The sequence below is a fragment of the Chiloscyllium plagiosum genome, unplaced genomic scaffold (assembly GCF_037043375.1).
Source record: "Chiloscyllium plagiosum isolate Xiang-an unplaced genomic scaffold, Cpla_swu_hap1 HiC_scaffold_5, whole genome shotgun sequence".
Lineage (NCBI taxonomy): Eukaryota > Metazoa > Chordata > Chondrichthyes > Orectolobiformes > Hemiscylliidae > Chiloscyllium > Chiloscyllium plagiosum.
Genome location: NW_028270143.1, coordinates 68,538,771 through 68,554,084, shown reverse-complemented (window position 1 = coordinate 68,554,084; position 15,314 = coordinate 68,538,771). Strand labels below are relative to the sequence as shown.

The following is a 15,314-nucleotide window of genomic DNA, read 5'->3' as shown; positions in this document are numbered from 1 at the left end:
ACTGTTACTTTCAATTCATTCAGATAAAATTTTATGGGTAGAATATTCAGGATCCATCAAAAGTTTTAGAGCAGATGGGGGAACGTAATTGAGTGGAACCCAAATTTTATGTTTCTCGAGAATGGGTTAAACTTCTGTTTTTTGGTTCTCAAAGCTTCTAGTGTGTTGGCCTTCCAAAACTACTGTAGGATCTGTTTTGTGTTCATTAACATGTCGTGAATGCTTTTTAGAGTAATTCCAGCGTGCTGTGATATTCATAGATGTAATTTTGTTAACTAAAAAGAAGTGTTTGTATGGGTGTAGTCACATCTATGAAAATACAAGATGTGCACCTGTAGGTTAAACTGCTTTCTTCAAGCTATGGTTAGTAAAATGTTGATCCTTTACTTGGCTTCTTCAGAAACAAGTTTAATTTATTCAAACACTTCCAGAGCTGGGGATGAGGATTTCCATGTTCAGCAGTCATGAGAAGATGCATTCATAGATAGTCAAGCTTCTACATTTAAACACTTATAAAATGAATAATGACTGCTGCTAATAATCTACACATTTGAAACGGCCATTGGCTCAATGAGATAAGCCTGACTGGCACAGATAAGCATTCCTTAACTTTAAAAAGGTGCGCAATCTAAAAAGTGGAGTCAACAAAAATTATTTGCAGAATAGTGGGCTGGGTGCAAAAGAGAGTAGGAGATTGCAGTTCAAAAGTAGTTAGTGAAACTGCAAGAATCCTGGAGGATGAAGGTAGTAGGCTGGGATAAGGAGAGAATCTCAAAGAACCTGGGCAACAGGGACAGTTAAGAATGGGCAATTTAGTGGGGATACTTGCTGTTATAGGAAGAACAAACAAATTGAATAGGGGAGGATGTAAAGGTGTGGCCTATCATGGGGATTTCTAATGGAATGTGACTGACGCACAAGAATTGGAAAAAGAGCCAATAGTGACAGGAGGATAGACTGGACATTAGAAGTTCATCGGCCACTTTTTTGGGGTCTGTGTTGCAGACCGGAAAGAAATATATTCAAGGGGGAGGGTACAAGAGTGAGATAATTGAAAATAAAATAAATTCATCCATGTAGTTTTCTAATTAAGATGTACTGATAATGTGCAGTGAGCTGTTTGCACAAGTTTACCAACAGCAAACATCCCAAAGAAGGTATTACCAGTAACTGGAAAATCGTCTATTGTGTGACCATTTGTTGATGCCATTACGTTAAAGAGAAGCATTCACTACACGTTTAAAGGCAAATAAGATGTAAAAATTACGAATAGTAATTCCTCCTTTCAAAACTCAACTGGAAACTTGTGTGACATCTCTATCAGCTGTCCAGAAGTACATTTGAGTGTACGCTACAGGAAATCAGTTTAGTTTGTCTAGATCACCATGGAACAAGATAGCCACACTGCCATAACTCAGGTTGACAGTCATTGCTGAATTTCCGTGGATTCAAGGAGCCATTGACTGTATGCGTATGATGTTCAGAGTTCCATGTCAGCATTCAGCCAGATTTGGCAAGTATTGTACACCATCAACTTTCAGCTTATTTGAGGCCACAGACGACAATTCCTGAAGGTTTGCACCCGCTTTCTAGGGAACTGTAGTAGCCCTTGCATTCCGCACAACTCCTAGATTCTTTGAATGTTTGCCCAGTGGCATCATTGAGTGACAAGGCATGTTCAAGATGGCACGGCTAATGACAGTTGCGAAAAACCCTTGAAATGATGGACAACAGTGCTGTAGTGCTGTTTCCTGCATCTACTAGAGCAATCACAGAACAATAAATGTGTTTTTCAAGATGTTTTGTTTCCTGGATCACGGAGGGTGCCCTGCAGCATTTGTTGGACAAGATTTCAGTATTGTCCGTTGAGCACTGCGCAATTTGGCTCAAAGACTTGTTGATAATTTAAGGTGGAGATGTAGCAAACACCTGATTTCTTGGACAAGGGAAGAAAGGAGTTACTGAAGGGGCAAATGCTGATTTTGAAGAAGCCAAAGGAAAAGTGAGACAAAGTAGACAGGCCTGTGATAATGTGGTTGTGGCTAGATTGCAAATTAATGTTTTTGCATGAACTTTTCTGAACATTCAGCAGTAATAGCCAGTTGGAATGCAGAGGTGTTCCTGCTTTACAGGAAATACTTGTTTTCCAAGTGTGGAGCTTTCAGATATGGTGCTATACATATTCTGTTATTTCGTTCCTGTGTTACGAATAAATTCCTGTTCAATTTGCTGGTCAGTGGACATAATAGAATCATACAGAACAGAAGATGACCTTTGGTACATTGAGTTTGCATCGACAAAATCTGCCCTAAATCTACACAAGTACACTGCACTCTACACTTCCAGCACTTGACCCATATCCCTGAATATTATGAAATTTCGAGTGCTCGTGCAATACTTTTAAAGCTTGAGGTTTCCACTTAAACCACCCAACTAGGCAGGGCATTCCAAATTCCCACCACTGTCTGGGTGAAAGCTTTTTTTTCACTCAAATTTCTGCCTTTCACCTTAAAGTTATTTTTTATTGACCCTTCAACTTATCAGTATGGAGGTTTGCAGGCTTGAGGACTGCAGGTGAAAATGCTGTTCTAGTTTCCAGTGAAATTCTGTACTGAGGTCGACATTTGTGTACCCAAAGTGACTTCAATGTTTGTGAACCTTTCTCTTCCTAATGCAATATTATGGTGCATCTTTGCAGCTGCACCTAAGCCTCAGATGACTTTGGTAGGCTTTCTCAGGTTGCTCATACTATAAGCACTCTAGCTGTTTGGGGTCTCTTGCACACACGAAGGGGCTCCTCTGGATTGTCCCGAAAGGACCATCTCTGGGTGTCTCCATGCCGTTGAACAGTGGCACCTCCCTTCACCCTTGAGGGAGTTTAAGGTCCTTCTGCACTTGTCCCCTAGGTCACTGACTCTTTGAATGCATTTATACTCGTGTGATGTATTGGAAGTCAGAGGATATATCTGACAGCTTACTGATCTGATATTTTTTGGCTGTCCATAGTGGCAGCCGCCCACTCCACAGAGACTGCTTCAACATGCATGCTGGAGCCACAACACCAGACGGAATTTAGGCAGATGCTTCTGTTTTTGTTCCAGTCCACGTGATCTCTCCTCTGCCAGTGGTTCCACTCCTTGTCTGTACATCTCCATCAGCCCTTTAATGACAGAGTCTCAAGGTTTATCATCTGTACTGAATTCAGTAGGGACCTGTCTGTTGTGAGAGACACCTCAACCATTTCTATCTCTTCCACTTGTGAGCTTTTGTCAGTGCTGTGTTCGCAAGAATGTGACCCCATACTACTCTAGATACCTTTCCACTGAATATCTCTGTCTCTATGCTGGCAAAAGATTGGATGGAATGTTGGTTTTCCTGAATATTCCTTTTTCTTCAGAATTGTGCACTTTGCGTGTTGCGTGTGGGGCTGTGATCCAGAGGCTGCAAAGACAAACAAGTATTTGAGTGTCACAAATGCCACTTTCACCCAAGGTTTCATTCTAAATGTTGCAGCTGGACAAGTGATTGGGAGTAACCTTATGGAGGAGTTCTACCTAGCTGTTTGAAGATATTCAATCTACCCTTCAGCACAGATGCACTCCCCTCACTTTGCAGCCTGATTGTTGAAAGTGGTGAGGATCTTTGTCACCCATTCCCAATCTCCCCTTCTCCCTGCTATATAAAGGTATGATTAAAGAGTTAAACCTTGTTACTTTCAATTTTTTTCCCTGTTCCTTCCCTCTCCAATTATTTTAGCAAGCTGCAGATTAGTATGGCAGATATCTTTTGAGGAATAAGATTCCACCATAAAATAAGTGCTTCTGATAAATTGAGATCAAATCTGTAGAATATGTGCTTTACACTGAAGCAAAAGCCAAGCTGTGTATGCTGCAGATGTTATATGAAGGAAGTGCGTACTAGAAGTTCTTGGCAAATTTGGCTGCATCTGTGGGGAGAAAAGCATTGACATTTCAAGTCCAGCAATCTCCTTTTTGGAACTGAAGAGGGCTGGAAAGAGATGGAATATCAATGGTGATTCTGTTCCCTGATGTACCGACATTTACTTGGATGAGGCTGAGCACCAGCTTTAACATTTGCTCCTATTCCTTGCTGGGCATGACACCACTGCTGAAAATTGAGTTGCTTTCAGGACTGTCATTGATCTCCTCTTGTCCTAAGAGCTTCCCATCTAATAGCTTCCAAATTTACACAGACTGCATCTCTCTTCACAAATCCTCAACTAGGACTGCCTTGGAAGATTCTTGCATTATTTCAGCCCCACTGAATTTATTTCTTCTCATTCAATCTCTTCCCACAAACGTTTGTGGTGGTTCTTGACACTTTTGCTGTTTCACAATTTCCAGATTCCTTGGCCCAGTTGCTACTTCGTTGCAATCCATTCAACAATTCCACATCCTCAGTCAGAATTGTCTGAAGGTTATTTGCTCCAACTTTGAAAGGAGGCCTGAACAATCTTCAACCATCTCCGTCCCCTGCCAGCTTGAGCTTGTTCTCACTTTGACCAGTTTTCCCTTTCACTTGTCACTTTCTCTAAATCAATTGTGTGGCGATAGATACTAACATGTCTGTGGTTATGTGGAACATTTCTCTTAAGAGTCCAAGATCTACAGCCCAGAAAAGGCCTATCAGCCCATTGTATCCACATTGGTCAAAAACAACCACCCTAAAGCACTGTATGTAAAGCATTGTATGTCTTGCCATCGTAAGTGTGCGTCTGAATTCTCAAATGTTGCGAGGTTTTCTGCTTCTACCACCCTTGCAGGCAATGAGTTCCAGATTTCTATTATCCTCTGGTTGAAAAAAATGCCCTTGCATCTCCTCTAAACCATCTGCCTCTTAACTTAAATCTGTACCACTGGCTATTGATTCCTCCACCAAGGGGAATATTTCTGTCTGCCCGTCATAGTTTTATACATCTCAATCATGTCCCCTCTTGATCTCGTATGCTCTAAGGAAACCAAAACGAGTCTGTCCAGTCTTTTCTCAGAATTGAATGTCTCTACCCAAGCAGCGTACTGGTAAATCTTCTCTGCATCCTCTCCAATGCCATCACATCTCTCTCATAATGGTTCCACAACTACATTCAAACTCTAGCTGTGGTCTAACCAATGGTGTATACATTTCCAACGTAACTTCCCTGCTCTTCATCTTGATGCTTCAGCAAGTAAAGGCAAGTATACCAAATGCCGTCACCACTTTATCGACCTGTCATAATATCTTTAAGGGACTGGTATATATGCACACCAAGGTCCTTCTGAAACTTGGTACTTCTCAGAGTCATACCGGTCATGTTGCCTTGTTTCTTGTCCTTAAGTGCATCAACTTGCGTTGATCTGGATTGAATTGTCCCTTTTTTCTGGTTCATCTTTAGAAAAAAAGCAAAGTTATTAGTCAGTCCTTTGTAAACAGTGGTAGCAGACATCTGTCAGTAAGATTCCTGTATGAAAACTGATATTTTGTTTCCAGTCTTATCCGCAAATAGAGGAATAAATTTTGTTTATTCCCCAAAGCTGGTGAGAATTTGGAGTATGAATTTTCTGTTAATCTGGTATGGGCTTTGTCCATTTGAAGCCATCACCACCTCTCCAAATTGCCTAAATATGTTGTGTAAGTATAGGTTGGTAACACCTGAAGAATGTGTGCTCATCAATCTGGAGGTTAATTGGCTAAATTCGTAAGAAATTGCCTATGGATTGCTTTTTTTTTCCTCAGCTAGTTTAATCTCTTGTAAAGCAACATCACATTGCTTTATTTAATTTTATTTTTCACAAGACTTTCAAGTTCCCCTTCTACGACATGGTTTTCATGCAGAAGGATACATAAAATCTTTGCTAACATTGGATACCCCATAAGCTTCATCCAATGCCTGTCCAACAGAGGACCAAGAAGACACTACCTACCAACACACTGGTCACCCTACCTTGTGTGGAGAACATATCAGAATTAACTGCCAGACTGTTACAACTACTAGGTATTAGGTAGCACACCAACTAACAGTCACACTACGCCAACTACTTACCAGGACAAAGAACCCCATATCCACAACATGTAGGACCAACATGGTATACAAAATCCCTTGCAACAGCTGCAACAAGCACTACATCGGACAAACAAAGAAAACTAGCCATCAGACTTCTCAAACACCAACTGGTAACTGAACGACATGATCGACTCTCCCTCACGCAGACCTAGAGGGCAATCAATTCAACTGTGACAATGTCACCATTCTAGAACACTCCATAGTGTTCTTTGAAGCCTGGGTTTCAACCAAAAAGCCATCAAACACACAAACCCAGTGTACAAACCACAACAGAGAAGACCTGGAAGTGACACTCACTCCAATAGACTTGACCATACAAAAGTCAAGCAGGACAGAACAACAGCACTTCGTGGAAGTCGCATTGGTGATGTTACCCAACGTGGTAATGAAACGTCTGCCTGATAACCCAGCAGCTTGGTGAGTTAACCAACTACCTGCGATATACAGACTATTAGTTTCTTTTGGCATTCAATTAGTGCTCCATGATTTTGACAGGAAAGTAAAAGCATATGAGCATAACATCAAGTATAATTGAAGTACAAGTTCACGTTAGCAACTGTCATCACACAGATGTCTGTTTACTGACCTAGGCAGTGCAACCTGGCATGTCCTGCTCTCATTTACATGGATTTGCTCTTAGCAGAGCTGACTGATTTTTGTTCTGCTATTAATTATTCTTCTATATAACTTTCCATTACTACCATTGGTACTCCCTTTGCCTTTAGCTATGGGCACCTTCACCATCTGTTACAATTGGTTCTCCTTTTTGTCAGCAGGATAAAAAAAACTGACATTTTCCAACTCTTTCTCAGTTCCTAATAAGTCTCATTGGACTTAAAATGTCAACTGATTCTCTCTCCAAAGCTGCTGCCAAACTTGCTGCATTTCTCTGGCACTTTTACTTTAATTCCTTACTGATACATTGTTCATCAAGATTTAGGAAAATTGCAAGGCATTACAGATAACATAATGTAGAAAGAAGGTATTCGGTTCTTTTTCAGAAAAGTAAATAATTTATTTGGTGCTAATAGGGCAACATGTTGGATCAGTGGTTAGCACTGCTGCCTCAATGCCAGGGACCCAGGTTCAATCCCTGCCTCTGGTGACTGCAAATTCCACATAGACATTCTCCCAATGTCTGTGTGGGTTTCCTTCGGGTGCTCCGGTTTCCTCCCACAATCCAAAGATGTGCAGGTTAGGTGAATTGGCTATGCTAAATTATCCGTAGTATTATATGTATTAGTCAGGGGTAAATATGGGGCATGGATCTGGGTGGTTTACTCTTCGGAGGGTCAGTGTGGACTTGTTGAGCTGAAGGGTCTGCTTCCATACTTTAGGTAATCTAATTTAATGTAAATCTAATTACAGGCAGCAACACAGTGGCCACCAGGAGGTCAATGGAGATGGATGATGCCTCAGGTGATGGTAACTGATAAACTGGTTAAATTTTTAAACAAACAATATTTATTCACTTATGGAAGGTGGCATAATTCTGCTGTTCATTTGTCTAGTTTATGGTAGAACATAATTAGTTATGTCAATTAGCTTAGTTGCCCAAGATTGAGAAAGCTAGTTAAGTACAGGGATTATCTAATACATATAGGTTAACATAGAAATAATATGTATTACGCTTTTTGTGTTAATAGAAAATTAGTTAAGGGTGTTGGCATTAGTTGCTCCCCATATTTCGAGCTTAGCTTCATTTCAGCGCTATAGAATGACTGAAGTTATGGAAGCCTGTTTATATTTATTGCTTATACAGGAGTTTATGTAGAAAATGGCAAATACAAGTAAACTAATTGCAATTGTAATATATTCAATTCCAGATGAGTGTGTTTCATAACACTACATTGCATTTAAGTAAAATTGTGTTACTACACCTCTAAGTTCTAAATTGGAAGAAGGCCAATTTTGACAGTATTAGGCAAGGACTTTCAAATGCTGATTGGGGGCAGATGTTTGCAGGTAAAGGGACAGCTGGAAAATGGGAAGCCTTCAGAAATGAGATAACGAGAATCCAGAGAAAGTATCTTCCTGTTAGGTTGAAAGGAAAGGCTGGTGGGTATAGGGAATGCTGGATGACTAAAGAAATTGAGGGTTTGGTTAAGAAAAAGAAGGAAGCATATGTCAGGTATAGACAGGATAGATCGAGTGAATCCTTAGAGTATAAAGAAAGTAGGAGTATACTTAAAAGGGAAATCAGAGCAAAAAGGGGACATGAGATAGCTTTGGCAAATAGAATTAAGGAGAATCCAAAGGGTATTTAACCAATACATTAAGGTCAAAAGGGTAGCAAGGGAGAGAATAGCATCCCTCAAAGATCAGCAAGGCAGCCTTTGGGTGGAGCTGCAGAAAATGCGGGAGATACTGAACGAGTATTTTGCATCAGTATTTACTGTGGAAAAGGACATGGAAGATGTAGAATACTGGAAAATAGATGGTGACATCTTGAAAACTGTCCATATTACAGAGGAAGTGCTGGATGTCTTGAAACCCATGAAGGTGGATAAATCCCCAGGACCCGATCAGGTGTACCCTAGAACTCTGTAGGAAGCTAGAGAAGTGATTGCTGGGCCTCTTGCTGAGATATTTGTATCATCGATAGTCACAGGTGAGGTTCCAGAAGACTAGAGGTTGGCTAACGTGGTGTCACTGTTTAAGAAAGGTGGTAAGGACAAGCCAGGGAACTATAGACCAGTGAGCCTGACGTCAGTGGTGGACAAATTGTTGGAGGGAATCCTGAGAGTCATGATGTACATGCATTTGGAAAGGCATGGGCTGATTAAGGATAGTCAACATGGCTTTATGGGTGGGAAATAATGTCTCTCAAATTTGATAAGAGTTTTTTGAGGAAGTAACAAAGAGGATTGATGAGGGGAAAGTGATGACTGTGATCTATATGGACTTCAGTAAGGTGTTCGACAACATTCCACATGTGAGACTGATTAGCAAGGTTAGATTTAGTGGAATACAGGGGCAACTAGCCATTTGGGTACAGAACTGGTTCAGAGGTATAAGACAGGGTGGTGGTGGAGGGTTGTTTTTCAGACTGGAGGCCTGTGACCAGTGGAATGCCAGAAGGATCGGTGCTGGGTCCTCTACTTTTTGTCATTTACATAAATGATTTGAATTCGAGCATAAGAGGTACAGTTAGTAAGTTTGCAGATGACACCAAAATTGGAGGTGTAGTGGACAGCGAAGAGGGTTACCTCAGATTACAACAGGATCTGGACCAGTTGGGCCAATGGGCTGAGAAGTGGCAAATGGAGTTTAATTCAGATAAATGCGAGGTGCTGCGTTTTGGGAAAGCAAATCTTAGAAGTACTTGTACACTTAATGGTAAGGTCCTAGGGAGTGTTGCTGAACAAAGAGACCTTGGAGTGCAGGTTCATAGCTCCTTTAAAGTGGAGTCGCAGGTAGATAGGATAGTGAAGAAGGCATTTGGTATGCTTTCCTTTATTGGTCAGAGTATTGAGTACAGGACTTGGGAGGTCATGTTGCGGCTGTAGAGAACATCGGTTAGGCCACTGTTGGAATATTACATGCAATTCTGGTCTCCTCCTTATCGGAAAGATGTTGTGAAACTTGAAAGGGTTCAGAAAAGGATGTTGCCAGGGTTGGAGGATTTGAGCTATAGGGAGAGGCTGAACAGGCTTGGGCTGTTTTCTCTGGAGCGTCAAATACTGAGTGGTGACCTTAGAGGTTCACAAAATTGAGGGGCATGGATAGGACAAATTGACAAAGTTTCCCTCGGGTGGGAAAATCTAGAGGGCATAGGTTTAGGGTGAAAGGGGAAAGAGACCTAAGGGGCAACCTTTTCACGCCAAGGGTAATACATATATGGAATGAGCTGCCAGAGGAAGTGGTGGAGACTAATACAATTGCAACATTTAAGAAGCATTTGTATGGGTATATGAATAGGAAAGGTTTAGAGGGATATGGGCCAGGTGCTGGTTGGTGGGACTAGATTGGGTTGGGATATCTGGTCGGCATGTACATCTCTATAATGAAATTTAATTACTTTTGTGCAGACCAATTGATGGGATATGTTTTTCTATTGCTTACAAAGTATTTAGATTAGAATATTCAAGTGCAAATTTTATTGCTGAGAAAGCTGTTTGGTTATAATGGAGCAAGGATGTTTTCTTAAATTTATTCGTAATTTGCTTTGTTTAAGGCCAACGGCATTCCATCCAAAACCTGTATGATTCTAGTTATTTGGCATAGAAAATGAATTGGTTTGACAAATTTTGGATTGGATATTCAAATAACTTCAAAGAGAGAGGCTATTTCTTTGTAGGTGAAACAAAGTCTCGTAGAGTTTCTAATTTACATTAGTGGAAATGAAAAATAGGCATCTGAATTGCAGTTGCAACTTTGTTTTCCTCTTCAAAGTCCAGAATTGAATTTGACAATAATCATCGTTTAATTTGGAAGTATTGAGTTCTTTAATTGATGTGAATAGCTTAAATTTAGATCATTTAGTTGAACTTAATTTACTGTATAACAGTTCCTTACATTGTTTCTGTGACTATACTCTAAGAATGCTTCAATGCAAAGAATTAAGTTTATTTGTAATTTTCCCCCTCGTAATTAGCCTACCGCAGGGACCTATGTAAACACCCCATACCCTGAAATGATTAACCCAGGAACTGTGTTTGTGCAGAGAGAATGTGATGCACAACAGACTCCATCTTCACCTCTAGACACAGTTGAAAAGGTAATCAACTAACTACAATTTTTTTTGAAGCAGAGTGTGTTTGATTTCTATGTAAAAATAATGCCAAAATTATATGGGAAAATTTCCTACATAGTTGATCATCTAAGTGTTGTGGGTAGGCTTCTGGGAGTGGAGGAAGTACTGTTTCCCTTTTTTAAATTTTTGTCCTGTTAATTTTTTTACATAAGTTTTGCTATAGTTTTCCTATAGTCTGAAGGCTGGCCCACAAATAATGACATTTCAATCCAGATCAATCCATAATCTTTGTTGAGAAAGTGAGGTCTGCAGATGCTGGAGATCAGAGCTGGAAATGTGTTGCTGGAAAAGCGCAGCAGGTCAGGCAGCATCCAGGGAACAGGAGAATCGACGTTTCAAACATAAGCCCTGAAGAAGGGCTTATGCCCGAAACGTCGATTCTCCTGTTCCCTGGATGCTGCCTGACCTGCGCTTTTCCAGCAACACATTTCCAGCCATAATCTTTGTTGCCAACTACACAACAAGGGGAGATCGTCATACATGATTAAAAGTTTTTGGTACGTACATGAGTATAGTGAAAAGTTCACAAATTGCCATTTATGGTGCCATCATAGGTTCTGAGGTACCAAGGTACAGATTCTTGAGTAAAACTCTGGGCGGGGGGGGGGGGGAGGAAAAGAAAAATTTCAGCATTACAGAATCTTCAAAAGTAGAAAATCATAGTAATAAATTAGAAAAATGGAGAAATAAAAAGTTTAGAATTACAATCCTTCCACAATAATGTAATTTAAAGTAAAGAAAGAAATTCAAAAAAAGAGAATTTAATCTATTTCATGGCTCAGAGGAATCCTCCCACCCAGAGTTCAGATGCCAAGCTGCATCCCATCGATGCCGAAGAAAAGCCACAGAGTCGTAGTCTGACGCTGCTGAAAACCACCGTTAAAAGGAATCCCAGGCCTCCACCAAAGCTGCCAAAAGGAATCCTAGGTTGGTCATTTGAATCCTGGGCCCAAATCCACCTTGTCTTCAACGTCGTTACCAAAGCAGCATAGTTGAAGAACCCACCAGAATGTAGCCATGAGGAATGGCCGGAACCACATGGATTCTCCGCTTTACTGAGCTTTCTTCCTTAAACGAAGCCGCCAAGAGGCGGTAAGATGAACTTGATGTTTGAAAAATTTTTTTTACAATATGCAACAGGCCTGGTGATAGAAGTAGATGGACCAGTAGCCCCAACCCTTCCTACCATGCCGCTGGCGTGCAGTTAAACCTAGTTGAACCAAACTTGCTTCCATTTTTTTGTGACGAGCATTACTCTGGCATTGTTGAATTTCCTTTTTGATCTCCATGGTCTTCAGTTTTACTAGGGTGGTGCTTATAGTGAATGCTATTTTGTCATCCAAGATAGATGTTTTCTGTTCTCTGGCATTCAGCTGTAGTGACCATGCATATCAAGATTGTGAATAAGTGTCTTGTGTTGGTGTAGGAGTGTTTTTCCCTGGTAGGGAATGAAGGCTCAGGAGGCAGGCAGATGGAAGTTTATTAATGCAGAAACTGTTTAAAGCAAAGAGAGGGCCAAAGGATCTTCCCTGAATCTGGCCTCGATGTACGAACTCAATTATTCGCTTAATCATTTGCTCAGATCAGAAGATAGATCAATGATACACTAACACTTACTGTAAAAAGTAGTATTCTTATACATTTCTGTATTACAATGATTACGTACAATGTTCTAACTTCAGTCCTTCCCTCCTAATCCATACACCCAATCTGGTAAAACACCTAGTCAGTAATATACACCCATCTGACCAGTCTCAGCATCCATGACCTCGAAGTGTTTACCAGCCATTCCAATGTCTAGTCCCTGGGATCTCTCTATGCATCTTATTCATTCACTTTAAACATCACAGGCCATATTCCCTTAAATCTGTTTCAGACTGGCTTATCTCTTGAATTCTATTATTGACTGTATTCCATTTAATTACTCCCTTATACTTACCACTGTTCTAATCATATACGTAAAAATACAAAAGCCATTTAGTTTTAACTGGTTGCTGTAAGATTTGTAATATTGATTTCTGTTCTGAAGTTAGTTAAGGTCAGATGTAGCTATATTTACTCTTAGTACTCTTGTGATTAATGTCTGTGAACAATTTATTTTGTCCAAGGCTCATGATGGTACTTCCTAAAGCTAATTAACTTTCACACATAGGCATAAATGTTTTGGTTACATGTATCTGTGTTTATGTTGGAGAATCTCTAACTAGAAACTATTGCTTAAAATTTCAGAGTAATCAAGGCATAACTGTTTACTATGAAATAGCTACCTGTTGTTGCGGTAGCTATTCAGGGCATTTAGCATGCTATTATCAATTGCACCTGGTGTTCACTGCTTCGGGATGTAATAATTCTTTCATTAGTTGATCTGAGAACATAAGCTTGTTTGTCTCAGGCATATTCTTATAACTGTTCAGGATGTATGCCACTCAAGGCCCCCTTTACTGGCTTTGGAGTAGTTTGTTCAAAGGTACCATTGTTTCCTTTTCTTAAAGGCTGGGACAGACTGTTAGTCTTGTTCAACTTCTTTCAGCCATCTTGTGTTTCTTTTGTAAATATATTTATTAGCAATTTTTTTTAACTTTACAAACATATGTTATTGATTGTATTTTTCAATAATTTTATATCCGTATAATAAAAAAAAATGTTGCAATGCAGCTACTGTCTACTAACCACTAATCTACCCTATAATACAAGCAAACCCTAACACTGTGCAAAGCAACACCAAAATAAAAAGAAAAAAGGCAAAAAAAACCCAAAAAAACCCCATAAAAACAGAACGGCTATGCTCGGTGCAAAGCTCCTAAACAAAGGAATGGGAGCATTGTATACATACCCGTATTAACTCAGGAGACCCCCTCCAGGGCCCAGGGCTTGACAAATCTAACCATCCTGGTTAAACAAACACCCTAGTTAAGATAACTGACAAATCTATATCAAAATAACTTCAGGAGGGCTGCCAAATCTTATAAAAATGGTCTGTTGTGTGGTGCACCATGTTTGTAAAAAAATAAAAGTCTAAGGGAATGTGCTCCATAATTAATTTTTGCCATCCCAGCAAGCCCGGCGGGTTCGCAGACACCCAATTCATCAGAATATTCTCCCGTGCACCGTATGCAAGAATATAAGAATTTCTTCCCATGCCCATCTAAAGATGGTAAATTTGGTAGACCTAAGAGGAGAGATATTGAGTCAACTTGACTTCAGTCCTCAATACTCTCCCTATCTTTCCTGCCACAGCGCTCCAATAAACATTGCTTCTGGACATGCCACAGGTTCAATGGGTAAGAATACCTACACTTATTTTGCATTTGGGGCACACTGAAGATGCCCCTTTTTTAAACTTCACCAGACAGTCTGGTGCCAGATGAGCCCTGTGCAGAATTTTAAACTGCATAGCGCATGTCCTATTATAGTTTGGGATCTTTCGACTATTCTCCTGTATGTTTTCCCATGTTTCAGAAGAGATCTCCACTCCTAACTCTTGCTCCCAGACGTCTCATAACCGGTTAATATCCTGCCAGGCCCTGCCACCCAGCAGGTGATAGAGGGCACTAACTGAAAGGGTGCTTCTAAAATGTAGCAACAACCTGTTTGTATCGGGCTTATAGGGTTTAGTGAGAAGCGTAGTCTTCTTCTGGATGAAATCCTTAACCTGAAAAAAACAGAAAAGATCTCTGCTGGGCAACCCGTATTTGCGGCTCAGTTGCTCAAAAGACATCATAACCTCCCCCTCAAGTCTCCCAAACTGGAAACTCCACTTGCTGCCCATAGTTTGAACCCTGAGTCCATCATTCCTGGTCGGAACCCTGACATGCCAACTATAGGCGTAAGTGGCAAAGTCTTAGATAAACAACCTTCACTCTCCAAGGCATCGCCCTCCATACCTTGACTGTACTAATGATAATGGGGTTCTGGCAGTGGTCCATAACTGTCCTTATCCATGAACAACAGGTTAATAAGAGGGCACTTTACCTGTGAGGCCTCAATATCCAGCCATGTTGAGCCCGGATCGTTACCTACACAATCACAGACAAAGGACAGCAGGGAACTCCATTGATATCTCCTGATGTCTGGGAAATCAACTCCTTCCTGTCCTTGAAGCAACTGCAATTTAGTAAGTTTGCTGAGGGGCTGCCCATGATGCCAACAAAGGAACTAAACCACCCCATAAGCTTCCGCAGCGTTGACCTGGGAAACATTATAGGGAGCATATGCATGGGATAAAGTAAACAAGGAAGAACATTAATCTTAGTGAGAGATATTCAGCCCAGCCATGAAATTGGAAGAGCCTCCCATCTCTGGAGATCTCACCTAATGTTGTTGAGCAAGTGAGCAAAGTTAGTCCGAAATAACAGATCAAACTTGGGGATAATAAAAATGCCTAGGTATCTGAACCCTGCCCATGACCACTTAAAAGGGAACTTAGGGCCACCTTCAACTTCTGGCACATCCTTACGGTTCCCCAAAGGCATAGCCTCCAATTTTGCAAAGTTAATC

The 15,314-nt window shown here is 40.6% G+C and overlaps 1 protein-coding gene across 1 annotated transcript in view; it reads left to right on the top strand.

Moving 5' to 3' along the window:
* dazl (deleted in azoospermia-like) overlaps nucleotides 1-15,314 on the top strand; it is a 114,742-nt gene that overhangs the window by 73,723 nt on the left and 25,705 nt on the right. The window contains exons 8-9 of the mRNA XM_087987766.1: nucleotides 7,430-7,480; nucleotides 10,659-10,781. Coding sequence (XP_087843892.1) covers nucleotides 7,430-7,480; nucleotides 10,659-10,781 — 174 coding nt within the window. The remainder of the gene's footprint in view (nucleotides 1-7,429; nucleotides 7,481-10,658; nucleotides 10,782-15,314) is intronic.